Source organism: Rhinolophus ferrumequinum, chromosome 8 (assembly GCF_004115265.2).
Source record: "Rhinolophus ferrumequinum isolate MPI-CBG mRhiFer1 chromosome 8, mRhiFer1_v1.p, whole genome shotgun sequence".
In the NCBI taxonomy this organism is placed as follows: domain Eukaryota; kingdom Metazoa; phylum Chordata; class Mammalia; order Chiroptera; family Rhinolophidae; genus Rhinolophus; species Rhinolophus ferrumequinum.
Genome location: NC_046291.1, coordinates 63383699 through 63399208, shown reverse-complemented (window position 1 = coordinate 63399208; position 15510 = coordinate 63383699). Strand labels below are relative to the sequence as shown.

Sequence of the window (15510 nt, the reverse complement as noted above, 5' to 3'; positions counted from 1 at the left end):
GTGGACATGCATTTAGCCTTTGGAACTGTTACATGCCATTATAGGATGAAATAATTGACCCAACATGTCCCCTTGGCTTAATTAATATGTCTTCAAAACAGCCGTGTATTCTCTGATCCAAAGAGGAGCTGGCCTGTTCCTTTCTACCCCACCTTTTGTGGGTCACTAGAGCTGTCAGGAGCTGCATGGGTGGTTTTCAGAAATCTAGCAACATCCCCTCCCAATTCCCAGCCCAACTCAGCAAGATCCTTACCACTTGGCCCTCTTTTTAAAATAACAGCAACAGAAATATGCGCTCTCTTACTGAACATTTCAAAGCATAAAAATTGGTAATAAATCTAATGACCAAAAAATGTTTAATTGGTAACAAGACAAAACCAGTTTATTATAAATGGGACAACTCTTAATTCACAGTCACTTAATTTTGAACTGGAAAGGGCCCTAAAGAAATCCTCTGTTCTGCACACACACCCATACTAGAGATGAGAAACGGGTCCACAGAGATGGAGTCCTGAGATTGGGTTCCTGGCGCTCTTCCTTACCCCTCTCTGCCTGCCCAGGCCCATCCCCAGGCCACCAAAAAGTGCTGAGCAGGCACAAAATCTGGGGGTGCAACTGCCCATTTTCAAGTGTCATTTCCCTTGTTCTTTATTTTTCTAAATTTTTTTTTTGTAGTTACAGTTAGACATTCAGTATTATTTTATATTAGTTTCAGGTGTACAGCGTAGTGGTTAGATATTTATATAATTTAACTGAGCTCCCTGATAAAGTCTAGTGCCAACCTGGCACTATACATAGCTATTATGATATTATTGACTATATTCCCTGTACTGTACTTTATATCTCCATGACTATTTTGTACCTACAATTTGTACTTTTTAATCCCTTCATCTTTTTCACCCAGCTCCTCAATCCTCTTCCCCTCTGCAACCATCGGTTTGTTCTCTGTATCTATGAGTCTATTTCTGTTTTGTTTGTTCGTTTATTTTGTTCTTTATAGTCCACATATAAGTGAGATCATATGGTATTTGTCTTTCTCAGTCTGACTTATTTCACTTAGCATAATACCTTCTAGGTCCATCCATGTTGTTGCAAATGGTAAGATTTCATTCTTTGTATAGCTGAGTAATATTCCAGTGTATATATGTACCACTTCTTCTTTATCCAGTTGTCTATTGATACGCACTTAGGTTGCATCCACACCTTGGCTATTGTAAATAGTTCTGCAGTGAACATAGGGGTACATGTATCTTTTCTAATTAGTATTTTGTATTTATTCAGATAAATACCCAGAAATGTAATTGCTGGGTCATAAGGTAGTTCTATTTTTAATTTTTTGAGGATCGTTTTCCATAGTGGCTGCACCGATCTGCAATCCCACCAATAGTGCACGAGGGTTCCCTTCTCTCCACCAATACTTGTTGATATATTGATGATAGCCATTCTGATAGATATGAGGTGACATCTCTTTCTTATTTTTGAAATTCCCACCAGAAAGGTGAAAGAAAAAAAAAAAAATCCCACAACATCTTCTTTACTCTCTGAATTTTATCCAGGAATACAGAGAAGTATTTTTCAGCTTGGCCACTAGTGTAGTCACATCAAACCAGTGATCAGTTATAATCACAAAGCTTCAGGTTGCTTAGAAAACACGTGCAATACAATTTTAGAGTCTTGTGACTATTTCAAGATTTATAGTCTGAGTATGAAAAGATGCAGCTTTGTCAAGTGGAAGATGACCTTGTGTTTTGTGTGATGGCTTCTGAATACTGAGCAAAAGGAGGCAGGCAGGTGGCAAGACCCAGAGCTTCCCTATAGAACTCAGGTGGTCAGCCATCCATCAGAGGAGAATTTCTCAGCATAAGAGCAGTTCCATAAGGACACCCTCCCTCAACAGAACAGCCAGCCAGTATATGCGAGAAATATGAGGGTGTAGGACGGAAATCTAAAAAAGTAGACGCCCCAAGGACCCCAGTTGAGGTCCCTCAAGTGATTTGCAAAATCTGTCTGATTTCCCACAGCTTAGGGCTGGAGGCAGTATGGTCTCTAAACTGCTTCTGCTGGTATCAGACAAGTAGGCTGAAGATTTAGTGCAGTTACAAATGAATAAGCACATTCATGGAACTCCGCTGTGGAACATATAACTTCAGTGACTTTGTCTTGGGAAATGTCTATAATAGTGTAAATGACCTACTTCTGTGTCAGAGACTGAAGTAGCCTGAAGAACAACCTGGTGGCCTGGTCACTGCCCTCGCTGCCACCTCTGCATCAGAACAATGCTCTCAGGAGGATTTCCCATCTTATGACCCATTAGCTTTTACAAACACCCCCTAACAGAACTGTCCTTTACATCTCTTACTCCCTTACGGGCAATCTTGGTCAGCATTTCTGAGTTGTAAGCTGATTTATTTTCAGTGGAAATGCCTTTCCAGGGTATGCAGGACTACACTACTTTATTAATCCTCTTGACCTACTCATGAAGTTGGAAAATTACCTAGAATAAAAAAGAATATGTTGAAATGCAAATGTGAGTCTTTAAAAGGATCTCTAGAAATTGATCTTTTTAAAGATGCTGTGATTCACCTTTGTACTTGAAAAATCACAGAAATGCCGACTAATCCATATGTTCTTTAAAGACTAAAGATCTATCATTCATGCCCTCTAGCTGGAGAATAATTTAAATAGGAGTAATCCCCTTCAAATTGGATACGTAGGCAGGGGCCTCACCAAGTACAGCGTCTGTAGCTAGCGCAGGTCTTCAGTTCCACACGGCCCCTCCTGGGAAGCTTCTTTCTCACAGGTCACGTAGGCAGTCACTCAGCGCTCCTGCTGACACCGGAGACGGGGATCACTGGGACGCAGCTGGGCCTGCGTTAGCTTTCCCATGTCTCACATGGAGTGTGCATTAGCTGTGTGCAGGAAATCTCAGGGGGCAGCAGGGGAACAGGGCAAGGCCCACCGGCCTCTGTGGGACCCAGCCCTTGGGGCGGCTAGACTGCCCACCACTCAGAGGGCCAGCCGTTCCGGTCAGGAGAGACTGCAGCAAGCCTGATGGGCAGGAAGAAGAAAGCCATGAGCCATGCCTGTAAGCCAGGACCACGACCACATGGTCAACTTCTCTGGGGGGCACTACACAAGTCTCAGGAACCTCTGCTGAGATGGTGGCATCTTAGAAACTCGGGGAATGATTACATACCATACATGCTGTCCTCGGAATTTATCCAAAGCAAGGCTTTTCTATCACTGAAGACAATACTTTTGTCCCACTCTGAGGATAATTACTTTCCCATTATTTCAATTCCATTTGTTTCATAATGTGTTCACAGCATTCCAAGCTCTGGTGGAAAGCTTGAGTGATTTGCCCGAGGCCACAAATGACAGACATTTTTTTTTTTTTTTTTTTTATTGCACTACTGTCTTCCCACTCCCCCCTTGGTTTCCTCATTTCTGTACAGCACCAGATTCTCACACATATGCCGGACTCTTGGTTCATCTTTGACGCCACCCTCCATTTACATCAGGCTCCAGTTCTCGTCCCAAGTGCTCCCCCTTCCTTTTTGCCTTCCCGTCCCTTCCTCACTCCTTCAGGTCCTCGTCGCATCCCCTAAACTGCTGTTGTGGGATATCAGTGCTGCCCCTCCTGCTCCATCAGCCTCACTGTTGCCCCTGGGATGAGGCCTGTCCCTGTATTCCACACTTTCCCACCCGCCAGTCAAATCTGCATTCCCTGCCCTCATCTTCTAGGCCAAGCCCCACCTTGAGGCTCCCCCACTCCTGCTTCTGTCCCAGCACTGGTCCACCTGAAAGGGCTCCCCAGCCCCAGTCTGCTTCTCCCTGGCCTCTGCCCTTCACACTCCAGTTCAGATGCAGTGGTGTCCAGTCCCACCACACAGCTTCCCCAGCTTCTCAACACATCCTGGGAGAAGCAGCATGGTGTCAGGGAGTGAGTGCGTTGTGCAGTCAGGTCTCCTCATTTCCTTCCATCTCTGTGGCCCCAGGCACATCACCTCGCCCAGTACCAGCCTCCCAGTGAGAAACACAGTTCCGCTGCTTGGTGTTGTTGTGAGGATGGATGTGGAGTGCCTGGCTAGAATGACGTATGAGCTGTGCTTCTTGCTCTTCCTACGCTTGGGTGTTTTGTCCCAGCTGCCTTGTGCTGTAACTGTGACACGGTCTCCCGAGGGCAGAGGACCCGCCTACGTGTCTCAGAGTCTGGTATAAAATGAACAGTGTCTCTACCAGCACTTCACAGTACAATTATAATGCAGGACACATAACTTTGAACTTCCTAGTAGCCACATTAAAAAGGTGGTATTGATTTTAATAATATAGTTTCTTTAACCCAATAGTTCCAATAATTCAACTTATAAGCAATCAAATTATTAATGAGATGTTCTACAGTCATTTTTTTTCATACCAGGTCTTCATAGTCCACTGTGTGTTTTTTATACTCACGGCACATCTCAATTTGGACTAGTCACATTTCAAGTATTCAGTGGCCGCACGTGGCCGACAGCTACTTTATTGGACAGTGCAGGTCTGTACTATATTGCAGTGTAAGTAACATGTAACTAAAAGACACGAGGTGCACAGCTTTCATGGACAGGGATGCAGGTGGCTGTATTGTGACAGGATGTAGTCACCATAGCATCTTGACATTAATTACTCTCTTCCCCCAAAAAATGTCACCGAAGTTTATAAAAACTCTACCTGAGTTACAGGAAAACTTCAGAGAGAAGAAATGGAGAAGTTTTGACTAGCTCCTGAGTGTTTCAGCCAGAGACCAATAGGGAATAACACGGGAGGCATGTATGTGCTAGGAGAGGCGGGGCTCTAGATCAGGAGGCAGCATTCCTGCTTTGTTACCCACAGACTGAGTTTGCGAGATGCACACACTCTGGCCCTTGGATGCACTCTGCAGCCTTAATGTTTTATATTTTTACTATTAGTCTACTGTTTGTACCCCTACTTACCAGAAATGCTTGCAGCGTGGGTATACACGACACTGGTCTGTTCCAAAGCGTCCATAGATGCACAATTGCCAGGAGGGGCTAAGTGCATCTACCACGCAATTTCTAACCCCAGAAAGCGGCAGCGCACTCATGATAGCGACTTGTCATGACGCTCGCTCTGTGCCAGAGGCCCATTGTCCTCTGAAGTAATAGTCTCCACACCCCCTAAGGCATGGGTAGTTTTACTTACCTCGTGGACATCACGTGAAAGAGCATGACTGAAACGAGAATGTCAAGAACAGACACTGAAAATGAGTCTAACTTGTAGAAGAAAATGGAGAGCCATGTCCGTTGGCAGTATCTGAAGTACACCAATACATTTGGCTTTTTTTTTTTGCAATGCCCATGAACACTGGTGGGTTTTTTGATCAGGAAACAAGGAATAAATTGAATGCTATATAAAAATGAGTGGTTTTAGATTTCTTTCATACCAGGAAAAAAACAATTGTATAGGCTGTTAGATATGCATGCTCCCAGAGAACCGGTGTTTTTCTAATGTTCCTTGTTTGGTTTTTAATGTCCTTTAAGAAATACACTTTTCAAATGGTGCTATTATTTTAATTAATCAGTAAAATCAGTTTTGAATTGGACTATAAAATTATCACTTAGCCATTGAATAAGCTATAAAGCTAGGTTTAAACGTGAGCTCTTTGAAAATTCTGCAGCAAGGATTTATGTGAAATGGTATTTTAATTACTTTATTCATTCTTTGTAGGGAAAATGAACTTTCGTCTCTTGTAGTAGTATTTCATATTCTCTACCACAGGAAAAAGTACACATAATTATGAGTAACCAATAATCACAGTGAATATTATTTTCTACGATAATATGCATGAAATTCCCTAGTATTTTCTAAATTAGTTTGTATATGTATATTCTTAGTCCTCACAACAAATAGCTAATTGCTTTAAATTAAATAAAACCCTCAAGCTTCCTAAACCAAGTTACAGTTTATTTTTATCTTTCTCTTTGGAAACCAGGAGATAATAGAGTATACTGCTAAATATTTTTGAAGCAAATTTTGCATTAGGGTGTTGGAGCTGGGGGTTTATCATGTTGATGGAAAATGCTAATCCTACAGCTCTGTATTTTCTCATCAGTCTTGCTACATCTGGGAGTTGGTGTCTTTTCTATTCATTACTTACTGCTCTAGCAACGTTCTTCCTGACCTATTAAATGAAGCCTTGGACAGACTGAGTACAGAGAACATTGTTTTATTACTACCTTAGTGAGGAAGAGTGCACACGGGTATTATTAGTTGGTCTTAAGAGTGATGCTTTTTACTTAGGGTAGAAAAGCCAAATTAATCATTCCATAGCTAAGGCTTTTAAGTATAATTGAACCTTCTTCATTCAATGTTGGTTGATCAGAACAGGTTGTTTTGGCTTTCAGTGTTATTTTTGAAATAGAAAGTGGGAGAGAAAAGCCAGTATCTTAACTTGCTTTGATGTTTGAAACGACCAGTTAAATCCACACCAAATGCTGTCGCTCTTTGTGTTAGATGGTAAAGTGCGGGATTAGTGGGATAATACAACTTGTAGTGCAGATGATAAAGCTGCTTTTGTGTGGGTCCCTTGAATGCCACAGCCTTAGCAAGAATAGAATCTCTCCTTTTTTTTTCTGGTCAAGAATAACTTTGAACATTTTTTGAAGTTGCAGAAATGAAAGCCTGAATGTGTATACTGTAAGACTGGTTTTATGATCAATAAGTCGTCTCAGTGGACCAAAAGTTCGCATAGTCAGATTATCTACTGAAGGGTTATGTAGTTTTAACAATTTAACATTTTATGATTGGGCAACACTGGTCCTTTGTGTTTTGCAGTTTGAGGAATGGGGATTCTGGCGTGTTGGTTCTGGGCGATGGAGCAGCAATGGGACTTTCCTATCCCCATCGCTAGGAGAGTGGTGTCACCAGCCATCTGCTCTGGTCTTCAGGTGAAAGACCGACAGAGCTATGCTGGCAAATCCCCTTAGACATCCAGAATATTATTCCAATTTCTCCCCTTAGTTATAGACCTTACAGATACCCCTGAATACTGAGTTTTAAGAAAAGGCATGGAAGGGGGTAATACTTTGAGCTAAGTCTGTCAGGCGAAAACAGACTATTAAGTTGGATCCATCAACAGATGTTTTTGAGCCCATATTAACTCGTCCTGCGTATGTATAACGAGCTATATAAAAGTGTGGATGATGGTAGAGTATTTGTTCCTCAATATACTTGTCTAATAAAATTTTAAATTAAATTTAGAAATACTAGTGCTCATCGAATCAACATGTAGAACTTCAAGCCTACAAAATAATTAAATGTGAAGTTAATTCATTTTGTGCATTTTGACTCTTTAAGGTATTATATGTAAAACACAATTCCTGGCATAGATTCAAACCACAGTAAACGGTCATGTTACTGTTGTTTATATTGACTGATGAACATTTAGGCTGTTCAGTCCCATGGAGATGTAAAGGCTAATAGTAAACTGCAAGGTGATGTACAACTCCACTGGTCATTCTAACTGTCTGGTGAGAAAAAGAGCAGGACAACATTCTGGTACCTGCACAGAAAATCAGGGGAACCTGCAAATCTACAACATAGCCTCTTACCCGAAGTAGGTCTTAGTTAGAAGTAGCCAGGAGTGGAGACAGGAATCATGAAAAACAAGCTTTTCTGCCAGTGATCAAAGAGAGCTTCCCAGCGTCAACTCCAAGCTCCAACATATTAAAGAACCACCCCCTTCTTAGTCATGTTTTCACCTAACGTTTGTGACTCACACTGTTTAATTTTTTTATAGACAGATATCTAATTTTACACCTGTAGCCTATATCATAATAGGCTTGACTTTCCATAAACCTTGCCTTACTGTTAACTTCGCTGGAATGCATTCTTGTGAAGTATTGGAAAACGCAGCTCTCCCCCATGCGTTGAAATTTACGAAGTGAGAAATTTGAAAGACTTTGACAGAAAGATCCTTCGCTCTGGTGGCATCAGGACTCACGTATTATAAAATCGTCGGCAGTGGAGGTTAGGAAATGACCCTCCCTGCCGATGGGCTCCTGGGGCCCTGGGTTGAGTAGGCTTGGCCTCGTTAGCTGGAGATGGTGAAGCTCTTTGTGGCGACCTTGTAGGCCTCAATCCTTTCTTTCTTCTCTCTTCCCTCCTATCTCTTGTTACTTGAGTCAGGACAGACCTCCAGAGACTCATTTCTCATCCTTAGCTCCTACGTTCCTACATCGCCATCAGTCCTCTAGTACTGTTCCATGAAGACAGTGCTTTTCAGAAGTGTCGGGGACATGAAACCCTTTTTCAGACAAACACAGAATGAGACCCAGTACTGAGGACAGATAAGTATGGAGCTGCTCTGGGTGAATTGGGTGGAGATTTGGAGTCCTGCTGCCAGTTTCACACACACACACCCCTCCCATGGCTGCCCCTAAAAGTCCAGCAAAACCCCCGGAATCCAGGGAGCACAGTCTAAAACTATTTTATGTAGAAACATAGCCATTTTTATCAGAATCCATGGAGAAATAGTGCTGCCTATGGAATTAAAGTTCATTTGATAAGCACTTACAGTGTGTGCTCGTGTGTGCCACAAGGGAATGGTGTAAGCCGGGGTCTGTCCTGGTGGACGGAACAAGCTTTCAGAGCCGAGGCAAGGTCTCTCCCTTTCCTGATTCTGAATTGTCTCAAGTCCCCTCCCAGTCCAGGCCTGACTAGATGGGCTGCTGCTGAGACAGAGGTCCTGAGCGGCTGTAGGTACGGTGGGTTATTGACCCCAAAGACTAGGAGCAGAGAAAAGTGAAAGTCCTTGGGGAGCAAGGGAAACCCAATCATCATGGTGCAGAAGTCAAAACCAAGTGACAGAGGAGAGCAGCACAGTGCAGCGCAGAACACAGGAGCCAGACGTTTTCCCAGGACGGAGCCAAAGCATCAGCCACCATCCTCGACCATTCCCTCCACAGCATGTGGACTGGTCAGGCAGACTGCAGGGAAAGGATGGTCCTCTCTCTGTGTGTAGTCAGAGTATTGTTTCACTCCCTTCCGTTCCAGCCCTTTGCTTTTACCTCTCCTTCCTCCAAAAAGAAAAAAAAAAAATGCTGCCACCTCTCTTACCACTCTCCTTTATAAAGGGGCGTGTGCTTTCTCCAGGCCCCGCCCCAGAAGGCTGAGCAGTCCGTTTCCAGGCAGGCTCCTTGGTCACCGTCCCCTCCAGCAGCAGTTGTTTGCCTTGTCTCTGGCTCAGCACTCTGGTTCAGTCATGTTCACAAGCCTGACTTGCTCCGATGGATGTGGGCAGGTTTTGCTAACTCCTCCTCCTCCACGAGCCACAAGTGTTTGTGTGTGTTGATAGTTCTAACAGTACCGTACAGACTTTTGAGCAGCTTGCCAAGGATACATGGGGCTTGCAGGGCTCTGAGGGACCTTAGCTGCACAGAAACTGCCACATCCCTTCTTCACCTCCTTCCCTCTCACTTAGGAAAATGCATTGATGATAAAATGACATTAGAGTGGGTATAACCTTGAATTTGCTCTAATTTCTAAAAGAGTAACTATTCGAAAATATGTGCTATGACAATAAGGAAACCCACCTCATAGTTGACACAGAAATAATATGTTTACAATTTAAATAACACCCTCATAAGCTACATTTCCACTCCTTTGTCCTAACAATCTTGATATGAATTATAGTATGGGTGACTTAATTTATTGTGTCTTGCCTATATCCAAAAGGAGTAGCAGGAAGTTGCACTGCTAAAATAAGCACATAGTAATAAAACTCTTCAAGTAGAAATAGAAATGTCTAAACTTTACCTAAATAAAGAAGATGAAGCAAATGTCACCACCCTCTGTGCCAGTTAAGTTGTTGCAAACATTACGTTTAAGCTTGAGCTTCCCAGTAGCAAAAGTAAGAAGGGAAAGCATGATGAAGACAGACATGTCAGTGTTTTGCAAAAGAGAAACTTTTTCCAATTTCTAAATTTTAAAAATGGTTTGTTACACAAAACATTGATTATGAGGGATAATGCAATGAATGCCTGTTTCACAGCAATCACAGATGCATATATTTATGACCTATGACTGGATTGCTCCACTCACCCTCACAGAGTAACAAATTTACTTTGCAAAAGCACAGTCATCATGCCTGATAGATACATAGACTTTATAACTTAACAGAAAAGACTAGTACAACTTTGTAATACTGCCAGAAGCTCACATATGTTCATTCAACATTTATTAGAGGTCCAGCCCCAGCCTTCTTGCAAATTCAGGCCATAGATTAAGTTTGCAACAGATTGAGTTCACATCAGTTAGGGCTAATATGTTTATTTCATTACTGAAACTGCAGGATCTCTAATTTATGATTTTTGATGTTTAAAAATCTCATTTTTTAGGAGTTCTTTGGAATTTATCATCATGTGATGCCGTAAAGATGACAATCATTCGAGATGCTCTCTCAACCTTAACAAACACTGTGATCGTTCCACATTCTGGATGGAATAACTCTTCTTTTGATGATGATCATAAAATTAAATTTCAGACTTCACTCGTTCTGCGTAATACAACAGGCTGCCTGAGGTCAGTTTATTCTTTCCAGTTAATTCTGTGATTAAATGCTAGGTCATAGGTAAATTGATTTTAGGAGGATTTACTTCATTTTACTAATACCTACCTAAATTTCCAAGTTTGTTTCAAATTTAGGCCACTGGACTTAGTTATCCTGTGGGGAAGACATCATGGGCAGAGACTAGTGGCCTGAAAGATATTATCTTACAAATGACTCTTCTGTGATTTAGTCAAAAGGGCCTTTCAGTCTGAAACTCGGCCAAAATTCCAGTCTTTTCCACTTTAACAACATTATTCCGGGTAATCACCTTCTGATAGCTCATGTGTTTGCAGTCTGGTTTTTGTTTAAGTTCAAAATGTGATGATTGAAACATTTTTGATATTTTTTAAAGAACGAAAAGAGGTGTGTGGTTTAAACAACCATTGGGTTGGAGTTTTATAAGTAAATGAAAATCAGCCCAAGTAGTATTTTCAGTCATTCTCTTCAGTGTGTAGAGTCCATAAAGCCTCTCCTAAGTGTACACAGTATCACTCCTTACTTGCCATTAATGCTCCTCAGTTCAATTTCTACCCAGTTTTCCAGGCGCACAGTGTCCTGGGAGCTGGAAGCAGAAGCCTGGGCAGAGTGGCATGGTGGTGACGCTCGTGGGCTCTGGCCTCAGACAGCCCTGCCTCCCTTCCCACTCTGAGCCTCAGTTTCCTCACCTTTAGATAGGGTTAATAATACCCCCACTAGTGTAAGATGCTTAGTGTCGTGTCTGACACACCGTTAATGCTATGTAACATCTCCCGCTGCTCTGAAGCCTTTCACTATTGTTAACAAGTGACTGTCGGCCCCCTTGGTTGGGGGTGGCAGGGTGACAAGAATCAGGACGCTGGAAAACCAGCCAGCCCCCTACCTCAGATGTCGGCATCAAAGGCAGCCTGTATCGCCTACCGATGATTTGTGGCAGCAGCGTCTCATCCTCACCCCACACCTGGATTGAAGGAAGCTGGGATCGCTTCTCAGCCAGCCTGCCGGGCTTCCAGGAAAGCCCAGAGGCAGGACACACATGCTCAGCCCCCCGGTGGTCAGGGCTGTAAACATTTGGTAAAAGCCTTCTGTGTGAAATCAGTGATGAACAAGACAGACTAGGTCCCTGCTCTGGTAGAACCATGTTCTTTTGGGGAAGACAGACAGACACACAAACAAGAAAATAACAAGAGGTGCCATAAAAATAAAATAGGGTGACATAAGAGTTATTAGGTGATTACTTTGATGATCAGATGGTCTCTCATAGGAGGTGATATTTAAACCATAGATCTGCAATACCATAAGGAGCTATCATTTGAGGGTGAGGGATCAGGAGGACATGAGTTCTAGGCAATGGGACCAGGTCGTGTCAAGGCTCTGGGGCAGGAATTAGCTCACAGCTGGAGCTTAATGCTCAGGGTACAGGAACTAGATTTGGTAGGATTTTTTAAATCAAGGAGGGAGTTGTCACTTGATTCCAAGTGCCATGGGAGTGATGGGACTGGTTTCTGGCTGCAATGTAGAAGGCTGTGTGTGGGCAACAATAGGGATAGGAAGATGAAGCTGCTCAGTGATCCAGGTAAGATGCCCGTGGCCTGGACCAGGTGCTGGAGAGAGATGGGCAGATGGGGGTATTTCGTGGAGGGGGAGCTGACAGCATTTGCTGATGGATTGAATATAAGGGGTGAGGGAAAGGGAATAAAGAGAGAGAGCACCTAGATCTTTGGCTGGAGCAACTGGGAGCACGGAAGTGCTATAGATGGATTCAGGGAGAAGAAAGGGTGGAGAGGTGAGCAGTTGAGTTTGCCTATGTCCATTCTGAGATGTCTAGTTGGCTATCCACATGGTAATGTCAGGGAAGCAGTTGGATAAGGAGTTCCAGAGAGGAGTCAGGCTGAAGATAGACGATTGGGATTCATTGGTCCATAATTTATAATAAAGCCAACGATCAGAAGGAAGGGCCACCTAGGAAAGTGCAAAGATAAAGACAAGAAGGGACCAAAGTAGCCCCTGGCACTCCACAAGGACCCACAGGCAGAAGAGGCTAAGAAGCAAAGGTGGCAAGGTGGGAGGAAAACCTGAGGAGTGAGGGGTCCCAGGAGCTCCTAGAGGAATGGAAGAAGGTGGCTGTTGAGTGCTACTAAGAGGCGACATAAGATAAGAACAGAGGAGGTAACAGTGTCTCTCTGGCCCCAGAAAAAGGAAGATGAAAAGAAAAATCTTAAGATTTGTAAAATCTCAGAGTTAGGCTAGAATCTCGTTAATGGGACATAAAATAGATCCTTATAATTTGGTATCAATTCATGAAGTCAAACTGATACCAAAGATTTCAGTATCGAGAGACCTAAAAGAATTTTCAGGGTGTTCTTTTTTTTTTAATTTAAAAGATGATAAAAAAAAAAAAACTATAGCATAAGCAGGTGTCCATATTTAACTTGAATGTTTATACAAGAAATGATGTGTTCTGTGTTCGTTTAAGAAGCATTTATGAGCACCTCCTACATGCAAAACATTATAATAGGCTCACGGGACTGAAAGGACTAACAAGGGAGGTAAACTGTGTCTAACAATAACAATCATGGCTAACAAACATGGCACATAAACTGGCAGGCACTTTTCTAATTGCTTCATATGTAGCAATTCATCTCTTCCTCACAACTGTGAGGAAATAACTTTTTCTCCCCCTTTTAGATATGAGGACACTGAGATAGGCCCCCAAAATCACTATTTTAGGAGATTAGAAAGTGGCATGTCAAGAGAGAGATACAAAGCTCCAATGCTCCTGCTCCCGTCTATTTGTGGATAAGTTATTGTGAGCTCCTACTGTTACTGTGAGCTCTCGGGATGTTAAAATGTAAGCCCCAAACTGCCTCCTCGAACCAGATGTGCTGGCTACTGTCTGTCAGTCTCTCGGATCATTAAGGTGAGGCTCTGTGACTAACGGTAAGGCGTTGACCTCAGTGGCTCCCATGTTTCCGCCCATTTAGGAACCTCAGCTCCGCAGGGGAGGAAGCCCGGAAGCAGATGCGATCCTGCGAGGGGCTGGTGGACTCGCTGCTGTATGTGATCCACACGTGTGTGAACACATCCGATTACGACAGCAAGGTCAGTGCCTGCCTGGCCGTGGGAGGGGCACGGGGACGGATGGCAGCAGCTGCCTAATGCCGCTATTTGCATGCCATTGATTGTTTCTGGAATTCTTGAGCCTCTCCTCCTCTGTAGGCTACACTCCAGATTAAAGGGAGAGTCTCTCTAAAAACTGCAAGTTACCAGGGACATGACCACCTAAGGAAATAGCCTTAGAACCAGTGCAAACTGAGTGACTCCATGTGGTAAACGACCTAGCGGGTGGCAGCGTCCTGACTTTCTTGGTGGCTCCGCTGGGCCTATGGTCAAGGTGACTGGCCGTGCTGCTGTTCCTTCCAGTTCTGTATCCCTCACTTCTAGAAGCAGAGCATGTGTTTTTGAGTATCTGCTGGATAAAAGTTCCTGGTCCAGGCACTGTAAGACCCACCCGCCCCCCAGTGCAGTCCACAGCCCCAACCCCAGCACCGACTTTGGGTGCCTCTCTCCCAGTCTTGGCCTTTCCCCTTCTCCTGTTGTTGTGCTGGTCACTCCTTATGCTCCCCTCCCGGTCTCTCCATCCCTGCCCTAGCACAGGGCATTCTACTCATTATTCTGCTCACCAGGCTCTGCCCCAGGAGCAGGGGCTGAGGAAGGTGGGGAGAAGCAGGAAGGGGGCACTAACTGAAAGTGTCAAGAGTCCAAGACGGTCTGGGTACTTTGTGTTCAGCATGGAATGGACGAAGACATGCTGTAAGAAGTCCACAGGTCATCAATACAGGTCTGAGAGAGAAAAGAATGATAAGAAGATAGGGAGGAATTCAGGGTGATGGCCCCATTTTTATTTGAGCCGTTTTGAACCAAAAGCTCTGCAGATGAAGTTGAGAAGAGTACACAAGTTGCAAGGAGAGCTTTCTGGGCAAACTCTGAACCTGGTTTCAGACGTGCTCAATGAAGTGACAGTTGGCCTCCCAATTAGGGGTGTGATAAAGACTGGATGGAAGGAGCAAAAGACCACATAGAGAAGGCAAAATGTCAACAGAAAAAGAAATTACGGAATTTTCCACAGAGAGAAGGGAGAGTCGGGAGATGGAAGGAGAAGACAGATGGGACGGGCAGTCCCCAGAGAGGGGGCTGGTCCCACCTGTTGTCCTGGTGAGGATTTCTAGTGGTGAGAAGGAGTGAGGTTCTGGCAGGTTGGCAGCATTTCTGCCAGTGCAGCAGCCCTGAAGCAGAAACAATGGGCATTTTCTGTTCCGGAGCCTTGCACATCTTAGCATGAAATCAGATCCTCAGATGTACTGAGATGGCTCTGCACTCTGTCATTTGACTATGCCACAAAAAAGAATCACAATTCTTTCTTTAGATTGTTTCGGGTTCCCATAAGAAAAAGCACTTGTTTCGTATTCTACACTTATTTAATATTACTGGCATTTGGTACAGAAGCATTTTGCACTAATGTGCTACGATGGTTTTAATTACACGGTGTGTTGGATTGCAGACCGTAGAGAACTGCGTGTGCACCCTCAGGAACCTGTCCTATCGGCTGGAACTGGAGGTCCCTCAGGCCCGGCTGCTGGGGCTGAACGAATTGGATGACTTACTAGGAAAAGAGTCTCCCAGCAAAGACTCAGAGCCAAGCTGCTGGGGGAAGAAAAAGAAAAAGAAAAAGAAAACACCACAGGAGGATCAAGTTAGTATTTTATTTGACATGAAACTCTAACATTTCATTTTTCCGGGAGTAAGAAATCACATATTTGGCAAGAAAAGCTTTTCTCCTGATACAGTTTTTCTGCATAGCTGTAGCTGAGTCCAGCAGAGAGGGATGTTTTCAAGTGTTAGAGACTGTGTTCCTTTTGCTTTCA

The 15510-nt window shown here is 43.6% G+C and overlaps 1 protein-coding gene across 15 annotated transcripts in view; it reads left to right on the top strand.

The window, feature by feature from the left end:
* PKP4 (plakophilin 4) overlaps nucleotides 1–15510 on the top strand; it is a 227473-nt gene that overhangs the window by 193695 nt on the left and 18268 nt on the right. For all 15 annotated transcript variants that reach the window (XM_033111701.1, XM_033111700.1, XM_033111698.1 and 12 more), the window contains 3 exons: nucleotides 10398–10581; nucleotides 13570–13687; nucleotides 15147–15338. In XM_033111701.1, coding sequence (XP_032967592.1) covers nucleotides 10398–10581; nucleotides 13570–13687; nucleotides 15147–15338 — 494 coding nt within the window. The remainder of the gene's footprint in view (nucleotides 1–10397; nucleotides 10582–13569; nucleotides 13688–15146; nucleotides 15339–15510) is intronic.